The sequence below is a fragment of the Mobula hypostoma genome, chromosome 4 (assembly GCF_963921235.1).
Source record: "Mobula hypostoma chromosome 4, sMobHyp1.1, whole genome shotgun sequence".
NCBI lineage: Eukaryota > Metazoa > Chordata > Chondrichthyes > Myliobatiformes > Myliobatidae > Mobula > Mobula hypostoma.
The window spans coordinates 178,736,570-178,763,887 of record NC_086100.1 but is presented as its reverse complement, the minus strand read 5'-3'; the positions used below and the strand labels follow the sequence as shown (position 1 = coordinate 178,763,887).

The 27,318-nt window shown below is 36.7% G+C and overlaps 1 protein-coding gene across 5 annotated transcripts in view; it reads left to right on the top strand.

Annotated features, from left to right (window-relative positions):
• Positions 1–27,318, top strand: part of ptpra (protein tyrosine phosphatase receptor type A) — a 257,136-nt gene that overhangs the window by 173,478 nt on the left and 56,340 nt on the right. For all 5 annotated transcript variants that reach the window (XM_063047091.1, XM_063047093.1, XM_063047092.1 and 2 more), the window contains 4 exons: positions 9,990–10,074; positions 11,975–12,048; positions 19,443–19,579; positions 22,292–22,382. In XM_063047091.1, coding sequence (XP_062903161.1) covers positions 9,990–10,074; positions 11,975–12,048; positions 19,443–19,579; positions 22,292–22,382 — 387 coding nt within the window. The remainder of the gene's footprint in view (positions 1–9,989; positions 10,075–11,974; positions 12,049–19,442; positions 19,580–22,291; positions 22,383–27,318) is intronic.

Genomic DNA, 27,318 nt, shown 5'->3' with positions numbered 1-27,318 from the left:
AAATAAATGTGTGAGGAAAATTCTTTGGAAAGGTAAGATGTCAAGAATATCGTTGGAAAACTTGACATGGAAATTTGAGTTAGGAGGGTTACAACTTCCAAATTTTAAGAATTATTATAAAGCAAATCAACTTAGATTTATTGCATTTTTTTTGACGAACGAAAACTGACATGGATTAGAATAGAATTAGATAAAATAGGAGAAAATACACCCGAAGATTTTATATATAAATGGGAATCTGAATGGCTACGGGAAAAGAAAGAATCTCCTATATTAAAACATTTGATTGATCTATGGAATAAGATAAATGTTGATGATGAAATAAAGAAATCTTTATTAGCAAAGAGACCTTTGATTCAAAACAGACTTATTCCTTTTACAATGGATAATCAACTTTTATATAATTGGTACCAAAAAGGGGTTAGATGTACAGGAGACTGTTATGAAGGAGGTATATTGATGTCATTTGAACAATTAAAGAATAAATATAAAATATCAAATAACACTTCCTTTTGTTACTTTCAATTAAGGGCTTATTTAAGAGATAAACTGGGTCAAATAATGTTTTTGCCGAAACCTAATGAAATTGAAACTTTAATTCAAAAAGGAAAAATTTTAAAAATTATTTCTTTTGTGTATAATCTGATTCAAAAACAGACACTTAAACAAGGAATCCATAAGTCAAGACAAAAATGGGAAACGGATATGAATATTAATATTGATGAAACAAATTGGTCAAGACTATGTCTTGACAGTGTGACAAATACAATAAATGTTCGACTCAGGTTAGTACAATATAATTTTTTACGCCAATTATATATTACACCGCAAAAAATAAATAGATTAAATTCAAACTTATCTGATCAATGTTTTCAGTGTAATCAAGAAATTGGTACTTTTTTACATTCTACTTGGTCCTGTTCTAAAATTCACCCTTTTTGGATACATTTAAGAGTTTTATTGGAACAAATTATTGGAACTCAACTTCCACATAACCCTATATTATTTTTATTAGGTGACATTGAAGGGATAAAACCGAAACTTAAATTGAATAAATACCGGAAAGAATTTATAAAAATTGCATTGGCAGTAGCCAAGAAGGCTATTGTAGTTACTTGGAAATCAGATTCGTATTTAAGTATGGATTGTTGGAATAATGAAAATTTTAGCTGTATTCCACTTGAAAAAATTACTTATAATTTAAGAAATAAATATGATACATTTTTGAATATTTGGCACCCTTATTTACAAAAGATAGGATTGTATATATAGGTGCTCCGATGATAAAGATGTTGGTCCTTTGGGAAAAGAAAGGAACGAATAAATATATTAAATTTATTTCGAATCCCATGGAGCATGTGGAGACCTTCTAATATCCAGGCAGTCTTTCTTCCTTTTTTTCTTTTTCTTTTTCTTTCTTTTAGGTAGGGGTATGTATCGGTTGGAAGGGTTAAGGGGAGGGGGGAGGGTAGATACTACTATTCCATGTAATCAAGTCTGAAAATTCAATAAAAAATTATCAAAAAAAACTTGCTCAAACATCACAAATATGAGCATCTGTGTTCAGTTAGATGGGGCTCCTCAATGTTTGTTATTTTCAGGGGGGAAAGAAAATCTGGGATTCCTGGAATTAAAACATTTGCAAATCCTGGCGTTCTTGTTTTGTTTCCAACTAGGTAGAGGAAACTTGCCTGGTTCATGTTGTCCTTTCAAGGAAGGTGACAGTCCACTGGTGTGGCTGAATGTAATCTAGCTCAGTACTTAACAGTTAGCACAATAAATTTCTCAAAGTCTAAGTAAAATATTTTAGTGTTATGAATTTTTTGTAAAAGCGGAAGCTACACTGCAATTCAGGGAGTACTATTTCAGATGCCAGAAGGAGGTGGTTACCTGTTGTTGATTGGAGGGAGATGCCTAGGTTATTGCCACAATCTGTTTGTCTCCTTTCTCGAATATGGTCACTATTAGAGCATCCCTGAGCTCGAGAGCAGTTGTTCTTTCCCCAGACCTTCAGAGGCAGGACACGTGTGTGATGCAGGAGTGCTGGTCTACCTTCCTTGAGGATCTCTGCTGGGATCCCATGAGGATCAGTAGCTTTGTTGCTTTTCAGGATCCTGATAGCATCATGGACCTCTTACATGTTGGGAGGTTCTCCCATGTCTTCTCTCACAGGTGTCTGGAGGTTTTAGTTAGTAACCTCTGGGTCAGCTGTGCTGTCACGGTTAAGAAGTTCTTGAAACTGCTCTCTCAATTGAACATTGATATCCTTTCGATCATTTTGCAATTTCTTCCCGTCCTTTGAGTGCAGGGGGTTTAATCCGCAATAACTTGGACCGTTGAGTTCCTCCAGCATTTTAGAACATAGGACCATAAGACATAGGAGCAGAATTAGGCCATCAAGTCTGCTCCGCCATTCAATCATGGCCGATCCTTTTTTCTATCTCCTTCTCCCCGTAACCTTTGATGCCATGTCCAATCAAGAACCTATCAATATTATCTTAATATTGTCATTATCTTAATATTGGTATTAATATTGTCATTGTTCTTAAATACACCCAGTGACTTGGCCTCCACAGCTGCTTGTGGCAACAAATTCCACAAATTCACCACCTTTCTTTCTTTCTTTTTAAATCTTTTTTATTAATTTCCCAAAATTATACAGAATAACAATGTTGATACAGAGAGATTGGAATAATCTTATTGTTGATAAGCATATACAAAAAAGGATTTCAAATAATACAAGTATGATAGACTTCCAAACTCTTGATATAATTAATCATAGAGAAAAAAGAAATAAAAAGAAAAAAAATACAAAGGAAAACCCCAAAAAGAAACAAAAAAAACCTAAATACTAAATCGAAAAAAAAAGCAAACGGAACAAAACAAGGTTAGTCATTATCTTAAATCGAACGCGTTCAATAAAATGTCATTAACTCCGCTCCTCTATTCATATATTTTAAGTTAATAAGAAGGATTCGGAAAGGTCAAATTACATCATATGAAAATGTTGAATAAATGGTTTCCAAGTCTCTTCAAATTTAACCGAAGGATCAAAAAAGTCACTTCTGATTTTTTCTAAATTTAAGCATAATATAGTTTGGGAAAACCATTGAAATGTAGGAGGATTGGTCTCCTTCCAGTTCAATAAAATAGATCTTCTGGCCATTAAAGTAACAAATGCAATCATCCGACAGGCTGAAGAGGATAAAAATCTATGTTTTACCATTGGCAAACCAAAAAATGCCGTAATAGGATGGGGTTATAAATCAAAACGCAAAACTATTGAGATAATATCAAAAATATCTTTCCAAAAGAGGACAGGACCAAAACATACAAGTTAAAGAAGCCACCTCAGAGTGACATCTGTCACAAATAGGGTTTATATGGGAATAAAAACGGGCTAATTTATCTTTAGACGTATGGGCCCTGTGCATTACTTTAAATTGTATTAATGTATGTTTAGCACATATGCAGGAAGTACTGACTAATTGAAAAATTTTATCCCATTTCTCTATAGGTAGGCAAAGTTGAAGTTCCTTTTCCCATTCATTTTTGATTTTATCAGATATACCTGGCTATAATTTCATAATTATATTATAAATAGATGCTATTAATCCCTTCTGAAAGGGTTTTAAACCTAAAATTTTTTCAGTGATATCAATAGGGTATGAGATTGGGAAGGTAGGCAGCATGGTATTTAAAAAGTCTCTTATTTGCAAATATCTAAAAAAAAATGGGATCTGGGCAAATTAAATTTATTAGATAACTGTTCAAAAGACATGAAACAGTTATCCAGAAGTAAGTCACGAAAACATGTTATACCTTTCGTTTTCCATATCAAAAAGGCTTGGTCCATAACCGAGGGTTGGAAAAAAAATTAGATATAAAAGGGCTTGATAATATTAATTCGTTCAAACAAAAAAATTTACGAAATTGAAACCATATTCGTAATATATGTTTAATTATTGGATTAACCATTTGTTTATTCAATTTAAATAGTACAAAAGGAAGTGAAGTTCCTAAAATGGAAACCAAAGAGAACCCTTGTACAGAGTAGCCTTCAAGGTTTACCCAGTGTGGACTTGGAATTATACTCCAATCTTGTGTCCAAAATATTAAATATCAAATATTAATTGCCCAGTAATAGAATCTTAGATTAGGCAGTGCTAAACCACCATCTTTCTTGGAAGTAAATATTTTTTACTTAACCTGGGATTTTTGTTCTGCAATATATAAGAGGAAATTTTAGAATCAGTAGTATCAAAAAAGGATTTAGGAATAAAAATTGGTATCGCTTGAAATAGATATAAAAATTTAGGTAAAATAATTATTTTAATAGCATTAATTCGGCCAATCAGTGATAGAGACAATGGGGACCACTTAGTAATCAGTTGTTTAACCTGACTAATTAACGGTAAAAGGTTGAACTTGAATAAATCCTTATGTCTCTTTGTAATTTTTACTCCCAAATACGTAAAATAGTCAGTAATCACTCTGAATGGAGAACATCTATAAATGGGAACCTGCATATTTAATGGAAAAAGTTCACTACTGCCGGAATGGATTTCCCCGGGTTAGAAATATATAATAGTAGATCATCTGCATAAAGTGATAATTTATGTTTCTCATTTCCACGGGTAATGCCAAATATATTAGAGGAGTCATGAATAGCAATAGCTAGCAGTTCCAAGGCAATGTTGAATAGTAGTGGACTAAGAGGGCAACCCTGCCTAGTACCACAGAATAAATAAAAAAGGGGAGACTAATAATTAGTAAATACTGAAGCCAAATACTGAGTAAGATATATCAATTTAATCCAGGATATAAATATCGGACTAAAATTAAGTTTCTCAAGGGTATTAAACAAATATATCCATTTGACTCTGTCAAAGGCTTTTTCAGCGTCCAATGAAATGACACATTCTGGAGTTCTGGGTGAAGGGGTATAAACAATGTTCATTAATCTCCTAATATTAAAAAAAGAGTAATGATTTTTAGTAAATCGAGTCTGATCAGCAGAAATAATTTGAGGCAATACATTCTCCAATCTCATTGCCAATATTTTATACCTCCCTCTATCAATCAGAATTTCCTGGTGACTCCACTATAATGCATGAATTCTTAAAGAAATTGAATATTCCAAAATTATCATCCAATGAACGTTTAAAACCAGAGTCAGTCATAAAAGAGTTAATAAGAGTAGCCGATTTATTCAGAAGTACTTGATTGGACATGGATCTATCCATCAAAGGATTTAGACAACAATTAAAATCTCCACCCATAATCAACATATAATCATTTAAATTAGGAAGAGATGTAAAAAGATTCTTAAAAAATTCGGGACAGTCAACATTTGGGGCATAAACATTAAACATAACAACTTTTTTGGTAAATAACAAACCAGTAATTAACAAAAATCTACCATTCGGGTCTGAAACCATCTCACGATGCAAAAATGAAATTGTCGGATCTATAAAAATAGGAATGCCTCTACTTTGGCCTGTGAATTCAAATGGTACTGTTGGTCCTTCCAGAACCTAAAAAAAGCGCTGACTATCCTCTTTCCGGACATGAGTTTCTTGTACAAAGATAATGTGAGCATTCATCCTATGGAATACTTTAAAACATTTCTTCCGTTTAATCGGGTGGTTTAAATCATTTGTATTCCAAGAAACCAAATTAATAATCTTATCCATAGTACTGAACTTGAGCATAAGGTATGTAAAGGGTTAACCAGAGTACAAACTCATGACCCCGGAAGAGGAAAGAAGGTCCAAAGAGGAACCGGAAGTCACAACATTTCAGACATTTTGGTAGTTTCAGGTCAGCCCTTTTAAAAAGAAAAACTAAATTGAAAATAAGAATAAAAATGCCACCCTCCCTCCCGCAAAAACCCAGAAAAAAGCCAGAAAGTGGCCAGTGCTAAATCTACAGCTAGCTCTAACCCCATCTTTCCAGAAGGCAACCCAAAAGAAATATATTTATCATAAGAAATACCACCCATGGTTAAAAAAGTGAAAAAAAAGTTACTATGAATGTAAGGAAAAGATTACAACAATTACAAAAATAGAATAGTACTTCATACACATATTTCAAAAAAAAGACCAAGCGCCACTTCGTATTATTAGTTTTTCGTATATAAGTGATCGGAAGTGACGCAAGAAGAAGAGAGAATTCTCGGAAGAAGAAGGAAGCAATCCACCATCTTAAAATATAATACTTCTCCAGTAACGTTTGGAAAAAAAAGGAAAACAAACATTAAAACTATAATTAATTTGCTCTCAAAAGGAAAAAATATTAGAAGTGAGATATACAAAATCACTAACAAAAAAGCGTACTATCATTTAAGAATGTAAAAAGTACCTACACTACGAGATCAAGGCAAAAACCCTCAGAATATAAAATTCTAATTCTATAAACTGAATGTTAGCTCTTTCTTTTAAAAAAAAGGAAACGGAAACCAGATTGAAGAAAAGAAAAAAAACCGTGCATTAATTAATCCTCAGCAGGAGAAGACATAGAGTCGAGAAAACTTTGAACTTCGGTCGGAGTTTTAAACAAACGACGAGAGTTGTCTCGCATAACAACTCTCAGACAGGCTGGGAACAGTAATGCTATTTTCTAGCCGTGACGATAAAATTCTGACATCTATGGTTTAAAAGCCATCCGTTCTTTCAATACTTCTTGGCTGAAATCTTCAACAATTCGAAATTTTAAACTTTGAAACTCAATCATGCCTTTCTGCCGAGCAGCTCAAATCACTTGTTCCTTAATACGAACATAGTGAAACCGAATGATGACTGGCCTGGGTCTGGCTTTTTCACCGGTTTAAAACGTAAAGAACGGTGTGCATGGTCTAACAGTGGGGGTTCCTCCAATATATCTGAACCAAACACATCCACTAACAATTTAGAAAAGCATTTAGTAGGATCTCTCGTCTCAACATCTTCAGGAAAACCGATTATTCGCAGATTCTGTTGTCGAGAGCGAATTTCAAGATCAATAGTCTTGTCTTTATAATGCTCCAACTGCTGAGTTACGGAAGTTAAATTTTTTTCAAGAGCTTCAATTTTTCGATCTCTTTTGCAGCCATCTTCATCTAGTTCCGAGATTCTAATTTGTTGTTGATCGATTTCACGTCTGAACGAATTAATATCATCTTGAGTCGCCTTCACCACTCCTTCAATTACGGCGAGTCTACGGCTAAGGCCCCACCTCCCCCTCATACCCCATCTGTTACTTATTTTGATGCACACATTCTTTCTCTCACTCTCCTTTTTCTCCCTCTGTCCCTCTGAATATACCTCTTGCCCATCCTCTGGGTCCCCCCCCCCCCGTATTTCTTCCCGGACCTCCTGTCCCATGATCCTCTCGTATCCCCTTTTGCCTATCACCTGTCCAGCTCTTGGCTCTATCCCTCCCCCTCCTGTCTTCTCCTATCATTTTGGATCTCCCCCTCCCCCTCCAACTTTCAAATCCCTTACTCACTCTTCCTTCAGTTAGTCCTGACGAAGGGTCTCGGCCTGAAACGTCGACTGCACCGCTTCCTACAGATGCTGCCTGGCCTGCTGCGTTCACCAGCAACTTTGATGTGTGTTGCTTGAATTTCCAGCATCTGCAGAATTCCTGTTGTTAGCCTCATAATTCCCCTTACTCCAATTAAATGCTTTTCTGACTTGTTTGTTCCTATCTCTCTCCAATGCTATTGTAAAGGAGATAGTATTATGATCACTATCTCCAAAATGCTCTCCCACTGAGAGATCTGACACCTGATCAGGTTCATTTCCCAATGCCAAATCAAGTACAGCCTCTCTTCTTGTAGGCTTATCTACATATTGTGTCAAGAAACCTTCCTGAACACACCTAACAACCTCACAACCTCCACCCCATCTAAACCCCTTGCTCTAGGGAGATACCAATCAATATTTGGGAAATTAAAATCTCCCATCACGACAACTCTGTTATTATTACACCTTTCCAGGATCTGTTTCCCTATCTACTCCTCGATAGCCCTGTTACTATTGGGTGGCCTATAAAAAACACCGAGTAAAGTTACTGACCTCTTCCTGTTCCTAACCTCCACCCACAGAGACTCCGTAGACAATCCATCCATGGCGTCCACCTATTCTGCAGCCGTGACACTATCTCTGATCAATAGTGCCACGCCCCCACCTCTTTTGCCTCCCTCCTGTCCTTTCTGAAACATCTTAAGTTTGGCACTTGAAGTAACTATTCCTGTCCCTGAGCCATCCATGTCTCTGTAATGGCCACCACATCATAGCTCAAAGTACTGATCCACACTCTAAGCTCATCATAATACTCCTTGCGTTAAAATAGACATATCTCAAACCATCGGTCTGAGTGCGCCCCTTCTCTGTCACCTGCCTATCCTCCCTGTCGCACTGTCTTCTCTATTTGTGAGCCAACCGCCTGTTCCCCAGGCTCTTCAGTTCGGTTTTCACCCCCCAAGTTTAAACTCTCCCCAGTAGCCTTAGCAAACCTCCCTGCCAGGATATTGGTCCCCCTGGGTTTCAAGTGCAACCCATCCTTTTTGTACAGGTCACACCTGCCCCAAAAGAGGTCCCAATAATCCAGAAATCTGAATCCCTACCCTCGCTCTAATCCATCAGTCACGCATTTATCCTCCACGTCATTGTATTCCTATACTCATTGTTGATCAATGGTCTTTTATAAATGATTTAATTTTAGCAAAGGTGTAAATAATTTCAAACCATTTGGCCCGAGAGTTTTCAGTCAGGAAGCTACATGTGCAAAATTATGACAGTGTGGGTCAAGTCTTGAAAGCAAAGGCTTTTCCAGGTATAAGAGATTGGTTTAGACTGAAATTTGACATATGGTTAAGACCATATGCTTGCCTTAGTAATTAAATTAAAATAATGTATTTAATACTGATTAATATTTAAATGTTTCTTAAATGGTTTTGTGTTCAAACCACGTGTTGTTGCTGTATTTGTGCTAATTTTGTAAAAGGCAAGTTACCATTTTGAGAAAAGATCAAAATTTTCAGCTGTATTAAATCGCTAAATTTCCATTGCAGTGTAAAAGCAATGTTTATACTGTTGAACCCCCGCCCCCCATAGGGAAATTTAGGGAAAAAACACATACATAAAAATAGAATCATTAAATTTAAAATTGCATTCAGATCATACTGATCAAAAATTTAAAGAAAACAAGGATTTTATGGTTATTAATGTGTGCAAAATGCCCTTCATTCCTGACAGATTTACTAGCAAGTTGATGCACCTAATTTGAATATGTATTTAAGACCTTTGTTAAATTTAGTAGCCCATATTTTTGGCTAGATGACAGATCATCAAGCTGTTTTGGTGATTGTGTACTTGGTGATATTAATAACAATACCTGTCAAAGGGTCTGCCTGGCAACTGTTAATAGAGTTCAGAGATGCCAGTCTTGGCCTTCTGAAAGGTCACAGTGTGTGGTGAGCTTAAATATAAAAACAAACTTGCTTTTTTATTAAGCATTAGTTGTGGTAACCACCAGAACTAGACAGTTTTGCTACAGCTGATGGGTTTCAAGAGGCAGGTGCATATCATTAGACATCCACAACGAGAAAATTGTCTGTCATGATACAATGCACTCAACAACTCATGCATAAAGCGTTATGTGTTATGTAAAAGTTCATAGGTCTACCAATTGTAACATATACATTCTGGTCAGAAACTGAGCATGAAAATTAAATGATCTCATTGCTAGTCCTCAGTCAGATAAATTGCAAGGCACTGCTAATGTAGATTATCTTTATTATAAGATATTGATCTATGACTGTGATTTTCAATATCAGATTCATTAATTACTTTTGAAGCCGCAGCAGCTTAATTTTCTTGCATTGGTTAATGAAGTTGCTTATTGAGGTGACATACAATGTTTAAGGTTCTTTTCTGAACTTTGTTTTCATTACGTTACAGTAATGTGTACATTAATAGTCCATCTCACTGATTTTCTTTCAGATGAAATGCCAATTATAGCTGTAATGGTGGCCCTCTCATCACTGCTAGTCATTGTGTTTATTATTATAGTACTTTATATGCTGAGGTAAGTGATTGATATAAACTGTACTAAAAAGATTTGTTGTACTTGTTTATTATTGTCCCAGATTGTTTCTAACTGCCTCTCACTGCCAAGGCTAGCTTGATAGACCTTTACATTCTTTTTACAAAAAATGTGCAATGTATTTGAAAATTTTAGAAAATTACAGATGTTGGAAATCTGTTACAAAAAACACAAAAATGTCTGGAAGTGTATGGTCATGCACTTGGTAGAAGAAATGAAAGGGTTGACTATCTTGTAAATGGACAAAAAACTGAAATACAAAGGGTCTTGGGATTCCTTGTGTAGGATTCCCTGAAGGTTAATTTGTAGGTTGAGTCTGTGCTGAGGAAGGCAAATGCAATGTTCGCATTCATTTCAAGAGGACTAGAGTATAAAAGCAAGGATGTAATGTTGAAGCTTTATGAAGCACTTGGGAGGCCACACTTTGAGAATTGTGAGCAGGTTTGGGCCCCTTATCTTAGAAAGGATGTGCTTAAATTGGAGGTTCAAAGGAGATTCACGAAAATGATTCCAGGATTGAATAGCTTGTCATATGAAGAGCATCTGATGGTGCTGGGCCTGTATTCATTAGAGTTCTGAACAATAAGGCGGACCTCTTGTAATCCCATCGAATGGTGTGAAGTCTTGGTAAAGTGGGTAATGGAAAGGATGTTTCCTGTGGTAAGAGACCCTAAGACCAGAGGACACACCCTTAGAATAGAGGAGCATACAGCTGTGGAGGCCAAGTCTTTATGTTTATTTAAGGCAAAGGTTGATATATTCTTGATTAGTCAAGGCATAAAGGGATACAGGGAGAAGGCAGGTATTTCAGATGCACTTGAAGGTGTGATCTGCTGGTCTGCAGACTTGCTGGAGGAAGGTTGGATCAACCTAGATCTTTTTTTCTGGATGGAACATATAGGATGGGCCGAATGGTCTTTGTGTAACATTTTTAATGATATAGCAAATGCTATGAGACCTGACAAAGGGTTGAATATTCTTGGCTGTAGTCAGCAGTTCTAAAGGGTATGAGCAGCATTGAGTTGCTTGTAGATATGTATATCCTCAACTTAAGCAGACTCTACATAGAATCCTGGGGCAGAGCCTAAATCTGCTAAGAACTGTTAAGTCATCCTCCAATAGGTACTCCAAATCAAGAGATTAGGAGGAAAAGGTAAGTTACTTTTTTCACCACTTTATAACAGATGAGTGTCTGTTTTGAATTTGACGTTGTGGACAGGGTAAAACTGCAGTTTTTACGTATATTTGATATATTTTGAACAGCCACCCAAGACTTTAATTTTTTGTTATGAACTTTGATTGAGGCCACTTGTAGAGCTGCATCTTCCAAATACAATTTATTGTCTAAACAAGGATTGGTTACTTTAGCTTTGGGCATGTGAACTTTTCTTCTAAGCTTTTGTTTCAAGATCATTCATGACTTGTTTCTAGATGCTTATCTTGTCATTATGTTAATCCAGAAGAAAGCCATTTGGCTGATTGAGTCTACATTGGCTCCCAAAGGTGCAATCATATTAGACCCATTCCTTTTTTCACTATATTGCTGTATATAGCCCTAAACCTACTCTGTCTTACATATGCCCATTACCTCTCCTAAGATTCTTTCTGCCATTAACCTACATCAAGGCATAATTTAAACCTGTCAGTTAACCTATGAAGTAAGTTTTGAGATGTGGATGGAAAATGGAGCACTTGGTAGAAACCTTCTCAATCATAAAGAGAACAAGTAACCCTGCACATAATCCTGGATAAACACAATATTCTTACAGCAGAATTCATCTATGCACCACCTCAGCCTATTGCAATCATGCTTGGATGAAATAACATTTTCTTTTTAAAAAATGTTGTTAAGATATCACATTAATAAATTATCTATCTACAGGTTTAAAAAGTATAAGCAGGCTGGAAGTCATTCAAATTCCTTCAGGTTGTCCAACGGGAGAACAGATGATACAGGTTTGTTTATAAGTTAGATGGGGAATTAATAAATATATTGCTTTTCATCATAAAAAGACAAATTTAATGATGGCTCTAAAATTATTGTGTTAATTTTCAGTAAGATATGAAAACATTTTACAACTGTTGAGCCAGAGTGTGTACTCAGTTGAGTTCATTGTTGAAAATAGCGTTTGCTTTGATTCTCTAAAAAGCAATCTTGAGCGTCATAGAATAATGCACAAGTATTTTCTTGCTATAGTGAAACTGTCTCTTTGAGCTACAAACTTTATTTCTTTATTAAATCATCAAGATTGATATGATTCATCAAAATTTTATTTGTTTTGAGGCTGTAAGTCAGAAACACAAATAAGTGGGTAGCTTTCTTTCCTTATTTTGAGATTGATTGCTAGGTTTATATTATATAATAAGCAATCTTTTTTGGCAGAGCATTTGGGAAAATGACTTTGACCACGGCAGTGAACAAGTTGTCTTTCATCTACTCATTCCATAAAGGGTTTGATATGAATAACAGTACTGCCACATAAAACTTAGTTTCACACATCACCCAAAGTGTAGTATCTCTCGCGTTGCTCATTTGATATTGAACTGAAGACACAGTCGTGATTACAGCAGTATCATTAGTATGTTATTGCACCATTATCTGGAGGCCTCGAATTTTGATATGGTGCCACTTAAATATCACAGTAGTGACAGGAAACTTTATGGAATCATAGAAATTTTACGACTGATGCTGAAGGAAGCCAACCAGTCCATCGTGGTTATGCCAGTCAAGTAAAATTTTGCACAAGTGTTATTCCTATGCCTTCCACTTGTAAGAGTTGTTGAGCTTAATGATGTCACTTTTGTCTGAAGTGCAGAAAGAATTTTGTTTTAAGTCGATGAATAACATTCTTAAAAGTAGATAATTATTGTAAATTTTCTCTAGTGTACATAAGTGACAGGAGAAGGAACAATGGTGGACACGTGGCAGGACAATAAGTGGAGGAATGGAATTAATGGGGAAGCTCTTAGGAGCCATTACAGACTTGATCTGCCAAATGGCTGCTTCTTTGTCACAAGAAAATGAGAGCTATTCAGTCTAATCCCACCTTCCAAGTATTACGTCCATTGCAAAATACTGTCGGAGCAGTTTTCTTACAGTAATATATGTGATACTTTAGGATTTTTGAGGTCGTACTTATTCTCCCTTAGTTTTGCTGTTTTAAAGAAATGTGGCATAAAAAGAATTGTTAGTGGTGGCATTTAATATTATTCAATAATAGGCCATCTTAACCCTTTCATTTGTTTGGATTAAAAATAAAATTTAAAAAGGAAGCTCTGCTGATCAAGTGTAAATTTACAACTAGTACAATTTCATAAGCAAGCTTAGTTACACAATAGTAAGTTCATTCAAGCTACAATTTAAATACTTTTATCCTTATAAAAAATTGTACACGGTCTTTTATGAAGTTCATGAATGGCTGTTTTCTAATTGTATGTAAACAATGCCAATTTAAGTTGTAGGTTGTTTTGCCAGTGTTAGATATGTTTACTGAAAAATACATCAAGCACAGTTTTACACAATATTGTGTGATCATATTCCAAGTATAAAAAAAAACTTGCATTATTCTGTTTTCAAGCTCCTTTTTGTGTTCACTTCAGCAGCTTCTTTTGAGACCAACTCACTTAGTTCAGCTCTGGTAAAGTCATTATTATGTTCTCATTCTTTCTGTTCACCATTCCCTTACCATATATTTTTTAACTAAATCTTGCTTTTTATGTTACTGGCTAATTATTTCTTCTGCATTTGAAGTTTGTTTAGCATGCTATATGTACCATTGTGAATAATTGTGCTTTTTCTCATACGATCGGCATCTACATGATAATATAATTTTGGAAGCTGTGATGGCTAAAGTATCCAGCATAGTTAGAATTAAGTGCAATTGCAGTTCTTCAAGTCAAGTCAAGTCACTTTTTATTATCATTTTGACTATAACTGCCGGTACAGTACACGGTGAAAACGAGACGACGTTTTTCAGGACCATGGTGCTACATGAAACAATACAAAAACTACACTGAACTACATAAAACAAAACAAAAACTACACTAGACCACAGACCTACCCAGGACTTAAAGCTCTAATCAGACTAAAACCTCCTCACAACTGGTCAGGTATGGGATAGTCTGCACCAGGATTATCATAATTCAGCACAGATGGCTTCAAATCCACTTACTTACGAAGAAATAGTTTTTTCTCATATAACCAGCAATGCTGCTCATGGATGTTGAAACACAAAAAGGGTCATGCTTTTTTTTGCTTAAACAGAAATAGTTATTGTTGGAACTGACAACACATTTTTTGTGGAACAGATTCCACGTGAGTCTGGATACAGATATTTCTTATTCAGTTGAAGCAACCATGCTTGAGAGAACCTCTGATGCGAGAGTCCTTCAGCTCGTTAGTATTTAGATACAGATTAGTTTATTGTCCCATATTTAAGGGTGCAATGAAATTTTTTGCTCATGTGAAACTCACAAATAATACATTAATCTTTATACACTTAAGGCAGAGATAATGATTGACAGTTTACAAGTGATAATATGATCATACATGGGTATTGCTTGTGTGCAGCTGACAACACAACCCACACTTTCAGTCTTTAATGTTACTTTCAATACCCTGAATGTAGGCCAGGGTGGAAAGCATTTTGTTCTGTTATTCAGACTTCTATCCCTGTGACTTGTGGTTCTCAATCACAGAGTCCTTTCTTCAGCCTAGTCTCCCAACATAATAAATTGCCTGTGCTGGATGCATTTTGCTGAATTTTCTCTAATTGACTGATGTGGCTTGAATTGCCTGCAATGAACTAATGACTCCCCAGTTGCTGGCTTTTGGCAAATCGCTCAGCAGGTTTTGCAAAGACTGAGCCTACACATCAAATCATTCTGAATAATCTTGATAATATGGGATAAGGCCATCCATTTAGTTGTATCACTATTTGCATATGCCATATAGTACTGTTGTAAAATGCCAACTCATTAATTTCCTATGGCTGGAAACTGGAATTTACCTGCTTTTGACTGTATCTAAATCTATTTCAAATACTGGAATCAATCATAGTTGACCTGCTGGTCAACTGTACTCAGCAATTCTACTCTGTGGAGCACCTGTCTCATCATCTAATTTCCCTGAAGACCCTCTACCTCTTTAAAAAGTTGCTGATCATTTACCACGTGTTTCAATGAGTATAGTTTACAACCACCCAGAATAGCAGTTTAGTAGATTGATATCCACTTTACTAAAATGCTTCACCAAATCACTACCAATGGGATCATTTGATTATGCTATGTGACTCCTGCAGAACATTTTACATCACCTTAATACTTCAACAATGACTCCAAAACCTAAATCTTCGTCCCCTTAATATGTAAGGTATGTAGAAAAAAAAGCTTTTTTTCCAGCTTATCCACTGAGTTAGGCTGATACAACAGATTTTAAAGTTGGGTAGATCCAGAATTGCATATCGTCCTTAATTTAACATGTATATCTGTCATGACTCACTTAATATCACTGGTTCTATGTCATAGTACCATCACTTGAAGGTGAGAATGTAAGACGTAGGAGCATAATTAGGCCATTTGGTCCAGTGAGTCTGCTCCACCATTAAATCCATGTCCAGTCAAGAACCTGTAAATACTCCCAACGACATGGCCTCTACAGCGCTTGTGGTCACAAATTCACCACCCTTTGGCTAAATGCCTGCCTATCCTGAGGCTGTGCCCTCTCATCCTAGACTCCCTCACCATGGGAAACATCCTTTCCACATCTGCTCTGTCTAGGCCTTCCAAAATTTGAAAGGTTTCAATGAAATCCCCTCTCCCATCCTTCTAAATTCCAGTCCCAAAGTACAGACCCAAAGCCATCAAACATTTCTCATATGATAACCTTTTCATTCCTGGAATCATCCTTGTGAAGCTTCTCTGAACCCTCTGCCATACCAACACATCTTTTCTTAGATGAGGAACCCAAAACTGTTCAAAATACTCATGGTGAGGCCTCAGCAGTGCCTTATAAAACCTCAGCATCACATTCCTGTTCTTGTATTCTAGACCTCTTGAAATGAGCACTAACATTGCATTTGCTTTCCTCACCACCAACTCTACTTGCAAGTTAACCTTTGGGTTCTTTTGCACAAGGATTTTCTTCCTGTTTAGCAAATTGTCTGCAAATTTATTTCTTCTACCAATGTGTATGACCATGCATTTTCCAACATTGTATTTTATTTCCATTTTCTTGCCCATTCTCCAAGACTTTCTGCACCCTACCTGTTTCCTCAACACTACCTGTCCCTGCACTAATCTGCCTATCATCTGCAAACTTGCCAACAGAGCCATTATTCTATCAACTAAATCATTGATATACAACTTAAAAAGAAGTGGTCCCAATAGCGACCCCTGCGGAACACCGCTAGTCACTGGCAACCCACCGAAAAAGAATCCTTTTATTCCCACTTGCTGCCCCCTACCACTCAGCCAGTGCACTAACCATGCCAGTAACTTTCCCGTAATGCCGTGGGCTCTTAGCTAGGTAAGCAGCCTCGTGTGGCACCTTGTCAAAGGCCTTCTGAAAGTCCAAATATACAACATTCACTGCATCCACTTTATCTTCTTGTAATCTCCTCAAAGAGTTCATAAGGCAAGACTTTCCCTTAAGGAAACCATGCTGACTTTGTCTTATCTTGTTCTGTGTCACCAAGTACTCCATAATCTCATCCTTAACAGTTGACTCCAACACCTTTCCAACCACTGAGGTCAGGCTAACTGGTCTATAATTTCCTTCCTGCTTCCTTCCTCCTTTCTTAAAGAATAGAGTGATATTTTCAATTTTCCAGTCCTTTGGTACCATTCCAGAGTCCAATGATTTTTGAAAGATCATTGCTAATGCCTCCACAATCTTTTGGGCGCAATTCATCTGCTCCGGGTGACTTATGTACCCTTAGATCCTTCATCTTTTTGAGCTCCTTCTTTCTTGTAACAGTAATTGAACTCACTTCTCTTCCTCATACCCTTCAATACTGGGCACTCTGCTAGTGTCTCCCACAGTGAAAACTAATGCAAAATACTCATTTTGTTCATCTGACACCTGCTTGTTCCCTGTTATTATTTCTCCGGCCTCATTTTCTAGTGGTCCTATATCCACTCTCATCTCTCTTTTGTTTTTCTTTACATACTTGAAAAAGTTTTTACTATTCTCTTTGATAGTGTTTGCTAGCTTGCTTTCATTTCCCTCCTATTGATTCTTTTAGTTGCTCTCTGTATGTTGCTAAAAGCTTCCCAATCCTCTATCTTCCTGCCAAATGTTTGCTTTGTTGTTTGCCCTCTCTTTTGCTTTTACATTGGCTTTGACTTCCCTTGTCAGCCACAGTTGTAGTATTTTACCATTTGAGTATTTCTTCATTTTTGGAATACATCTAACCTGCACCTTCCTCATTTTTCCCAGAAACTCATGCCATTGCTGTTCTGCTGTCATCCCTGCCAACATCTTCCAATTTAATTCAGCCCAGTCAACTCCTCTCTTATACCACTATAATTTCCTTTCATCCACTGAAATACTGCTACGTCAGACTTTACTTCCTCCCTATGATATTTCAACTTGAACTCAATCGTATTGTGATCACTGCCTCTTCAGAGTTCTTTTACCTTAAGCTCCCTAATAATATGCAGAATATGTTGCCATAAAATCGCTGCAAAAATGAATTGTCATCGAGGTGGTATCCCAAGCTTTGAAAGCTGTCTCATGGGTGATTTTTAACACCTCTGATGCTATCTATTCAAATTAACTGAATTTAACATAATTAAATGTTGTGCAATGTAGGCGCTGAGGACCTGGCATATCACCCTACCTTCCCGCTGGTCTCAACTCAATTCTGCAGCTTTGGCAAACAATCGTGGGCATCTTTTCACAATTTGGCATGAAAGTTGCAGTTGAGAAAAGTGTTGCATAGGTCACTGCTGATGCTTCCATGCAAAGTTCATTAATTGCAATGTGAATTCAGCAACATAGAATTAGGAGGTGTGAGCATATTGCACTAACAGATGGTTGTGCACTTTTCTAAAGCAGAATACCAAAGTGTTTTGCTTTCAATTAATTGAATGTGGGGAAAGGTGATGGGTAACTTGTGAATGAGTATAAGGCCAACAATTGGTAATGGGGTGGATAAATGACAAGTTATTTGTAATAATTTTGGTTGGTTAAGAAATACTTATTAGTACATTAGAAAAGCTACCTTTTTATAGATATAACACGCTTAACAACAGTAAAGGCTTTATTTTAATATTTCAACAGAAGTTTTTATTTCTTGAAAATTGGTTTCTTAATGTATTACTAAGTTTCAATTTAATTTATGTCCAGGTGTTTTTGGATGTTGCCTTGAACTAACTTGAGGGAAGAGCGCTATTATCGAGTCCATTCCAGCACCTAATCATTATCTCATTATAAAGCAATATTTTCTCACTACTTCAAAGTTTTAATTCACTATAAAATACATATATGTCACCATATTCTACCCTGAGATTTATTGTCAAAGTACATAAAATATATGTCACCATATACTAACTTGAGATTCATTCAGCTTGGTACTTTATTGCCATGGATGTCAAATTTTATCAATTAGATTGGAAACACGAAGGAGCCTGCCAAACAAGATGATATTTTAGAGTTACACAGCATAGGAACAGTCCCTTTGGCCAGCTGCATCTATGCTGACCATCATACCTTTCTATCCTAATCCCATTTTACTGCATTAACTTCATATCCTTCTATGCCCTGTTCATTCAGGCAATTGTCAGGACGCCTCTTAAATTGTTTTACTGTTCTTGTTTCCAGTACTTCCTCTGGCAATTCATTTCACCTATCAGTTTCACTTTGTGTGAAAAATTTATAGATCTCCTCCCTCTCACTCCAAATCTATATCCTCCAGTTTAAATTGGGTAATTATAAATTGTTGAGGGAGAACATATCAACCTATTAAAACAAGTGTGTAAAAGAAAGTAAAACAGTGCTAATTTAGTATGTCCCATGATTGCTAACGAAATGAATGACTGACATAGTCTAAAGGCCACTCTGGCTACTTGCTATATTATGTACTGGCGACAAAAAGCTGCATTGCAAATTTGTTTCTGTAATAGTTTTATGTATTCTTCGAGGGTTTAAGAGAGATTCGTGCACATTTATAAAGTATACTCTAAAGCTTGTTTGTTTGTCTGTATGTTTATACACTTCAATTTCTGTTCTACAACTTCTGGTTTCCGTGACTATTAACTATGCTGTTAAAGAAGTTAGAAAACATTTTATACTCAAGCCTTACACTTAACATATTTCTGATGGATCTGCCTGTATTCTTTTCATTCAGAGCTTCAAAGCATGCCATTGTTAGCAAGATCTCCAAGCACAAACCGAAAGTATCCACCTCTATCTATTGAAAAATTGGAAGAAGAAGCTAATCGACGAATGGCAGATGACAACAAGCTTTTCAGAGAAGAATTTAATGTAAATTTCTTTACTTCATTAACTCTGCATCTGAAATTCTTTTGAGTCTTGAGTGTTGTGTATTACTCTTTCTCAGTCTCCAACTGTCGGCCTGATTGGCCATGATCCTCCTCCAAACCTCTTCCACTTTTGTGCATCTGAAGGGGTGTGTCTTAACCTTGACCTGCTTCTACTCTTAACCAAAAATAGTTCCATTGGCAACATTTTTTGCTTCTTTTCCCAACCACATCTGTCCATTGGCACTGTTATTTCTAGAGCCCCATGATGTTTTGTACGAAGTTTCCTCCTTTATCTCCGCTATGCACAGTTCACTGTTATCATTCAAGTGTACAATGTTGAATTCTACATGAACAGATACATTTCCCCTTTGCTCTCAGCATGCCACAGCCTTCGACACTCATCACAACTGCTTCTGCGTAGAGTGACATTCAGTTGGAAGAGGCATAGTTTTCTATAGACATCAAACCCGTAGTGTTTGCTACTTTCTGATTTCCAATTCCAAGTCTTTTGCCACCAGTTCAGCCTGCTGTCTGGCCTGCTGAGTTCCACCAGCATTTTGTGTGTATTGCTTGGATTTCCATCATCTGCAGATTTTTCTCTTGTTTGTAATTGGATTGTCTCATTAATCACTTTCTCAGGTTTGTTATAGAAAATGCACAGGATGCAAATCATATATCTTTTCAATAATTTTATTTAGTGTGCTCGTTACTCCTGTGAAAAAGCTTAAGATGATGTCAGTCTCTAATGCCTTGTTCACTACTTAAAATAATATTTGTTCGAATTTGCATTTATCTTGTTTACAATATTGTATATATCTGTGTATCTGAGAAAATGTAAGATTCTACTTGCCAAATCTGAGCTTGACTTCCTTTATATTACTGAATCCATTCACATTTTAACTATGCTTACGCATTTGGAGTAACATAGTAAGTTTTAATTCTTTTTGTGTGAACATTTTCGTTCTTCTAATTTTGAGGATTAGCAATACTGAAGGTTTTTTTAATATAGTTTACCCAGTAGTTTGCATATCTAATATATGGATAGATACATCTTACAGTCTTATCATTGGAATATGTTTTAATATGAGCAACTCTAAGTGAACCAATGTGAATGTATTTTATTTCTAACAACAATAATGATGTATTTAAATACAGCACCCAGAGGTGCTCCTTAAAATTTGGACACATCAGTGCAGTAGTTATTCTGTTATTAGGAAGACTCAACCCAATAAAAACCATAATGGCGGTTTTCAGAAAATTGTAAGTTACCTATTGCTGAAGACTTTCTTGTGAGGAAGTTGTCAATCACGTTGCATGCTCTGAAGATGATATATCATTTAAAGTGCAATATTGTTTACAATTTTAAAAATTATATGCAGAATAACACTACGGTACAAAGTGTTCATAGCTTCTTCTATTACTATTTGCTATAAATTTTGGCTGTACTGTGTATTGTATAAAATTAGATTTGTCACAAAAAAAGTCTTGATTCTTTTCCCTTAAGGAAATCTCTCTCCTGTTAGTGCCTTCTGCCACTTGTCTTATCCATTCATCTTTGAAGTTTGGCTATCAGCAATGCACACACCTCATCTTTTTCTCCAGTCCCATTCTCTCCAATAGTTCACTAAGCTTTCCATCCTCTTTCGTCCTTCCTGTCTATTTTTAAAATCCTTAGTTTACAGCTCCCATCCAAGTGTATCAAGACATTCTATTCCTCCCTCCTTAATTTCCCCCTCCATTAAACTCCCCAACCAATATCTTTGGTTATGCCCATGGCTCTCCTTTTCTCTGCCATGGCTCTCTGATCCCTTTGCATCTTCGCATGCATCCTTAATTGTTCTCTCAACCTTACTGAGTTTGTTGTCCTCCTCTTAGAAAAAATAATTTTGCAGTTTCTTACTTGTCGAACCTTTGGTGGACCTGATTTTCACAATATTTCAGCAGCAAAGGTTCTGCTTTCACTATCACCATGAAGATCTGTTAACAGCTTGGCATAGTCCTGGTTGTAATCAACACCCTACATTCATCACGCTGACAGGCATCTCACATGTAGTGGTCATTGTGTGAAAACTATTAAATATCCATTTACACTAATCCCATTTTTTCTTTTCATGAGAAACGTGCGACTTCCTCACAAGAAAGTCTTCAGCAATGGGTAGTTAATTTTTTCTGAAAACTACTATTACATACATCAACTCTATCACATACTGGTGGCAATTTATACTGCCTGAATTTATTAATCTTTGTATCTCCATTTAAAATTAAATAGCGTGTTCCACATATAGCAATTTGGTCAATGCAATAGCTGATAGTTATATTGATTTTATTATTACTATCTTTACGTTTAGTGTTGACTTCTCCTCTATTTAGCTACTTTTCAGTTGTGCTGTTAATTTGATGTAAAGGTGTCTGCTGTAAAATCCACCCAGCTAGTTTATGCTGTATCCAGGCTGAACTGGTATGGTAAAAATTCCTGAAAGCACTACATATTCAATATACGTATTACTTTATTAAATTCAGGTGTAACTTTTTGTGTACTAATTTGTTACTGATTTAATATAAAACAATACTTTTTAAATTATTAACTACTTGGGAATAAATTGGGGATTTGAAATTACTAGTATGTATTAAATCTTCAGTGTTCAGATTTTCAGAGATGGTCTCTTTTTTTCAGCAATATAGTAATATGTATCATGTTTCCATGGTTACACAGGCTCTCCCTGCATGTCCAATTCAGGCCACTTGCGAAGCTGCATCGAAGGAAGAAAATAAAGAGAAAAATCGATATGTTAACATCCTTCCTTGTATGTAACCACACTAAATCCAAGAAATTATATTATGGCAAATGATGATTTTTATTGTTACTGGCTATCATTTAACACACTAAATAGTTGTTTTGTAGGAATTTCTTTGCTTCATTTTCAATACCTCTTTAAATTGGAAAGCTCATTCATCAGTGACCCTGCAGCTTCCTCATCTAGTTGAACCTTATAATTGAGCTACTCAGGATAATTGTCCTTACCTTCATCTGATGTTCTTCCTAGAAATCATTGATTCAGAATTTCTAAACTTGTCAGTTATTCTATTCAACATGTTATTTGTATTTATAATATTGAGGTTTGACTCGCTACCTCTTTAATATGGAATAGTTAATTAAGCAAAATAACCTAAAGAAAAATGCAGTAAAACAGACATTGCATAAGAAATGTTAAATAAATCTGTCGCAACTTCTTAGTAACGTTCCGAACATCAGAGAAACCGGCCTGAATAGAATATAAAACAGGCCCTTTTAGCCCGTAAGGATGCCAATTTAGATTACACATCTGCCTGCTGATGGCCTATATCCCTCCATTCCTTTCCTGTTCATGTGCCTGTCTTAAGTGCATCTACAGTGACGCTATTATATCTATTTCCACCGCATCTATTGTGGGCATTTCTGTTGGTGCTGGAATGTGTGATGATACTTGCGGGCTGCTGCTAGCACATCCTTAGGTTGTGTTGGTTGCTAATGCAACAACACATTTCACTATATGTCTCGATGTACATGTAATAAATTACTCTGAATCTTCTGGCTGCACATTTTAAGCGTGGGCTCAAGAGCTCAGTTCAAGAAGTAACTTGAGATGGACTGACCTTGACATCAAAGCAGCATTTGACCAAGTGTGATTTCCTAATATTAAGTGTAGTCATGGTCAATGGCTATCTCAATCAATGCTCTTCCATCATAAAATCACAAAAAGGCATATTGGATGGGTGGTTGCACTCTTAGTTTGCACTATTCACCATTCCTCAGTAAATGGAGCAGCTCGTGACTGCACAAAACTAAACTTCAACATTTCAGGGCTAAGTAGCAGTTTTGCAACTCAAAGGTACCATCTCCAACAATAGTTTAACTATTTACCCTGAATATTCAGTGATATTACCAACATTGATCCCACCACCATAAACATAGTAAATGTTTATTGTTGACCTGAAACTCAACTGGATCTGCTATATATACAATCGGTTAAAGAGCAGATCAGAAATTGGGAATCTTCTGGCAGGCGACTTGTCTCCTAATGTCCCAGACCCTACCGTTATCTGGAAGGCATGTGTCAAGTGGCTTGGTATGCATTCAAGGAAAAGTGCAGCTCCATCAAGAAGCTCAGGGCCTTCCAAGATAAATCGGCAACACATCATCAAGATTCCTGACTACTCATTCTATCTGCCATTGATGCATGGTGGAGGCAGTGTGTACCATCTATGAAATGCACTGCTGTTACTTGTCTAGGCTACTCCTACAGTACCTCTGAAATCCTTGCCACATTGTGCATCCTGATTTGGAAATACATGGTTGGCTGACCCATATTATTACTGGTCTCAATCCTGGAGCTCCGTATTCACAGCACAATTCACCTTCACTAAAAAGGCTACAGTAGTTCAAAAAGACAGCTGACCACATTTTGTTTTTTGTCTTTGTGAAACTGGTGTGCTTTAGGAAGAACATAGTCATAAGCTACTATGAAAACGGGCCCTTTGGCCCAAACTGCCTATGCTACTGTAAAGTACAAGTCCAAGCTAATCCTATTTTCATGGATGCTGTCTGGTGTTTCAAGTGCTGTTCTAAGTACCATTTATGATGATGAAATATCTGCCACCACCACCCTCTGAGGCAGTGTGCTCTGAATACCAAGCACCCTTTGGGTGAAAAAAAATCCTTCCAGCTGTTTCTCTAAATCGCCTACCCCGCATCTTAAACCTATGGACCTGTTTAGATATACCTCTGCTAAGGGAAGTGTTGCTGCCTATCCCTCCTAGCTATTCCCCTCAATTTTTCATGATTTATTCTCAGCCTCCTCTACTCCAAAGAAAACAAACCATCCCATCCATATTGTTTCTTACCTAAACTGCTCAATTCAGTCAACATCCTGGTGGAGCTTTAAATTCCTCAGTGTTATCATTTCAGAAGACCTGCTCTGGGCCCAGCGTGTAAGTACAATAATGAAGAAAGCACAGCAGCACCTCTACTTCCTTAGAAGTTTGAGAAGATTTGGTATGACATCTAAAGCTTTGATAAACTTCCAGATGTGTGGTGGAGAGTAGATTGGCTAGCTGCATCACAGCCTGGTATGAAAACACCAAAATTCTTTTTTTTAATACTTTATTTTCAAAATTTTCAAAAAAAAAGCAATGACATCAACAAGAACATACCAGCTCAGACATGTATAAAAATGAAATAAGCAAAAAAAAAGGGACATAATATTAGAGGGATGCCCATTGTACAAAGCGCTCAAAAATACTAAACATTAAATCTTAAATGAGGGCCGTGAGAAATCAGCTGGGGGGAGATTGCTCATCTGCCCCCGGCCTCATCCAGGTAGGCAAGAAATGGATCCCAGATAGCCGAAAATTTTTTAATTGAATTGGTTCTCAAGAAACTAAGTTTCTCCATCTGTATGACTGAGATCATATCAGCCATCCATCTCCAAAAGGAAGGGGGAAAAGGTGATTTCCATTCCCTCAAGATAAGTCTTTTGGCAACAATTAGCCCCAGCATCAGAGACTATTGTATGGCTGCAGGGAAACAAATAGTAGATTGCGAGCAGCCAAATATAGCGAGACCAGCTTCCAAGGGGAAGGATCTTTTATAGACCTTTGACTACCAGTCGAATATTTTGGACCAAAATCCGGTCAGTAATGGGCAAAACCAAAAGGTGTGTGACAACGTGGCTTCTGTCCCTTGGCATCTATCAACACAGTGGCGAGACAGAAGGGTAAATCCTGTGCAATCTAAGTTTATAGTAATGGAGACGGTGGACAACTGTAAACTGGATCATTTGGTGCCTGCTGTTAACAGAGCAAGCCTGTATCATAGACAAACACTTATCCCAGGCAGCTTCAGATAATTCAATGCCCAACTCCTCTCTCCAGGCATCTCTAATCTTCACAGTAGACGCTACAATGCAATTATCAAACAAACGTACAAACTTAGAAACGAGATGCCTGGAGTCAGGAGGGTTCTTTAAAATATCAAAAAACATATATTTCCCTGGAACGATTTCAAAATTACAAATCTTAGATTGAATGTAGTGTCTGATTTGTAAGTAATGAAGAAAGTGCGAATGAGGCAGCTCAAATTTTTCTTTCAGCAGACTAAATGGATTGGACTCCATAATATTGTCTTATATCTAGAATTATAAGAATCATAGGATTTCGAAAATTCATTTACAAAAGCCCAAGTCTGAAGGAGGGCTGGGATTACATGTATTTAGACACTATTATTGGGCTGTCAATGCTAGCGCTTTAATGTTTTGGCAACAGGGGGCTCCGGATAACCTAGCCCCTGGGGCTCCCTTGTGGCTATGTATGGAGTCTAACACTGTTGTCACTTCCTCCTTGCCAGCCATGCTGTTCTCTAAGTTAAAGAAGCCTGGGACTTCAAAAAGTTTGAGTTTTGCTTTGAAAAATTCTATCAGAATTCTAAATCAGATTAGGAGCGTTCTGAATTTACCAGAGACCTCTGTACAAACACCAATCTGTTTCAATCATTTTACCTTCATGGTCAGATAAAACCTACCATGCTTGGAGGGAGAAGGGTCTAGTTTCTGTTGAAGACCTGTACATAGAGGGATGGTTTGCAACGTTTAGTTTGCTGAAAACACCAAAATTCTTAAGCAGAAAATCCTACAAAAAGTAATGGATGTGGCCAAGTCCATCACGGTAAAGCCCTCCCCACTCTTTAGTACATCTACATAGCATGTTATCGCAGGAAAGCAGCATCCATCATCAGGGACCCACACCACGTCATGCTTTCTTTTTGCTGCTGTCATCAGGAAGAAGGTACAGGAGCTTCAGGACTCAGACTGAGAAGTTATTACCCCACAACCATCAAGTTCTTAAACCAGAGGGGATAACTTCACTCAGCTTCACTTGCCCCATCATTGAACAGTTCCCTCAACCCACTCACTTTCAAAGTCACTTCATCTCAGGTTCTCAATATTTATTGCTTATTTATTTATTATTATTTTTTTCTTCTTGTATTTACAGTTTGTTATCATTTGCACACTGGTTGTCCACCCTATTGTGCAGTCTTTCATTGATTCTGTTATTGGATTATAGAGTATGTACTTTGAACTTTGGTGATTCTCCTCTGCATCTTCTCCAGTGTAATCGTATTCTTTTTAAAGAGTAACCACCAGCTCGACACACTGCATTCCAACAGTGGCCTAAGTAATGTTTTATATAATTGCATCTTGAGCTCCATTTTCTCTTTCTCTTATATTCTTGTCCCAGCTAATTAATACAAGTATCCCAAGTGCTGCTATCACCTTATCTGTCTATGCCAATGCTTTCAGAGATCTTTGGACATATTCACTAATGTCTCTGTCTGTTTCCTTTACTTCCTAGGGCCCAAGACTTAAGAGTCCTCCCAAAATGCATTGCTCTATATTTTCAGGATGAAATTCCATCTGTCATTGCTGTGCCCATCTTATTATTATTCTGTAACTAAAGACTAGTACCCTCGCATCCAACAGCACCACCAATTTTGATAGCATTTGTGAACTAATTTGTCATATTTCTTACATATGCATTCAGATGGTTAATGCATATAACCAATGATAAAGATTTAGTCACATGTCTACAGTTATAAAGTCAGCTCTCAACCATCACACTTTGCCCTAGCACTAAACATTTTTAGATTCAATTTGCCATCTGTTCCTGGATCCCTTCTGTATGGGTTGTTATTGAAGATTTTGCTAA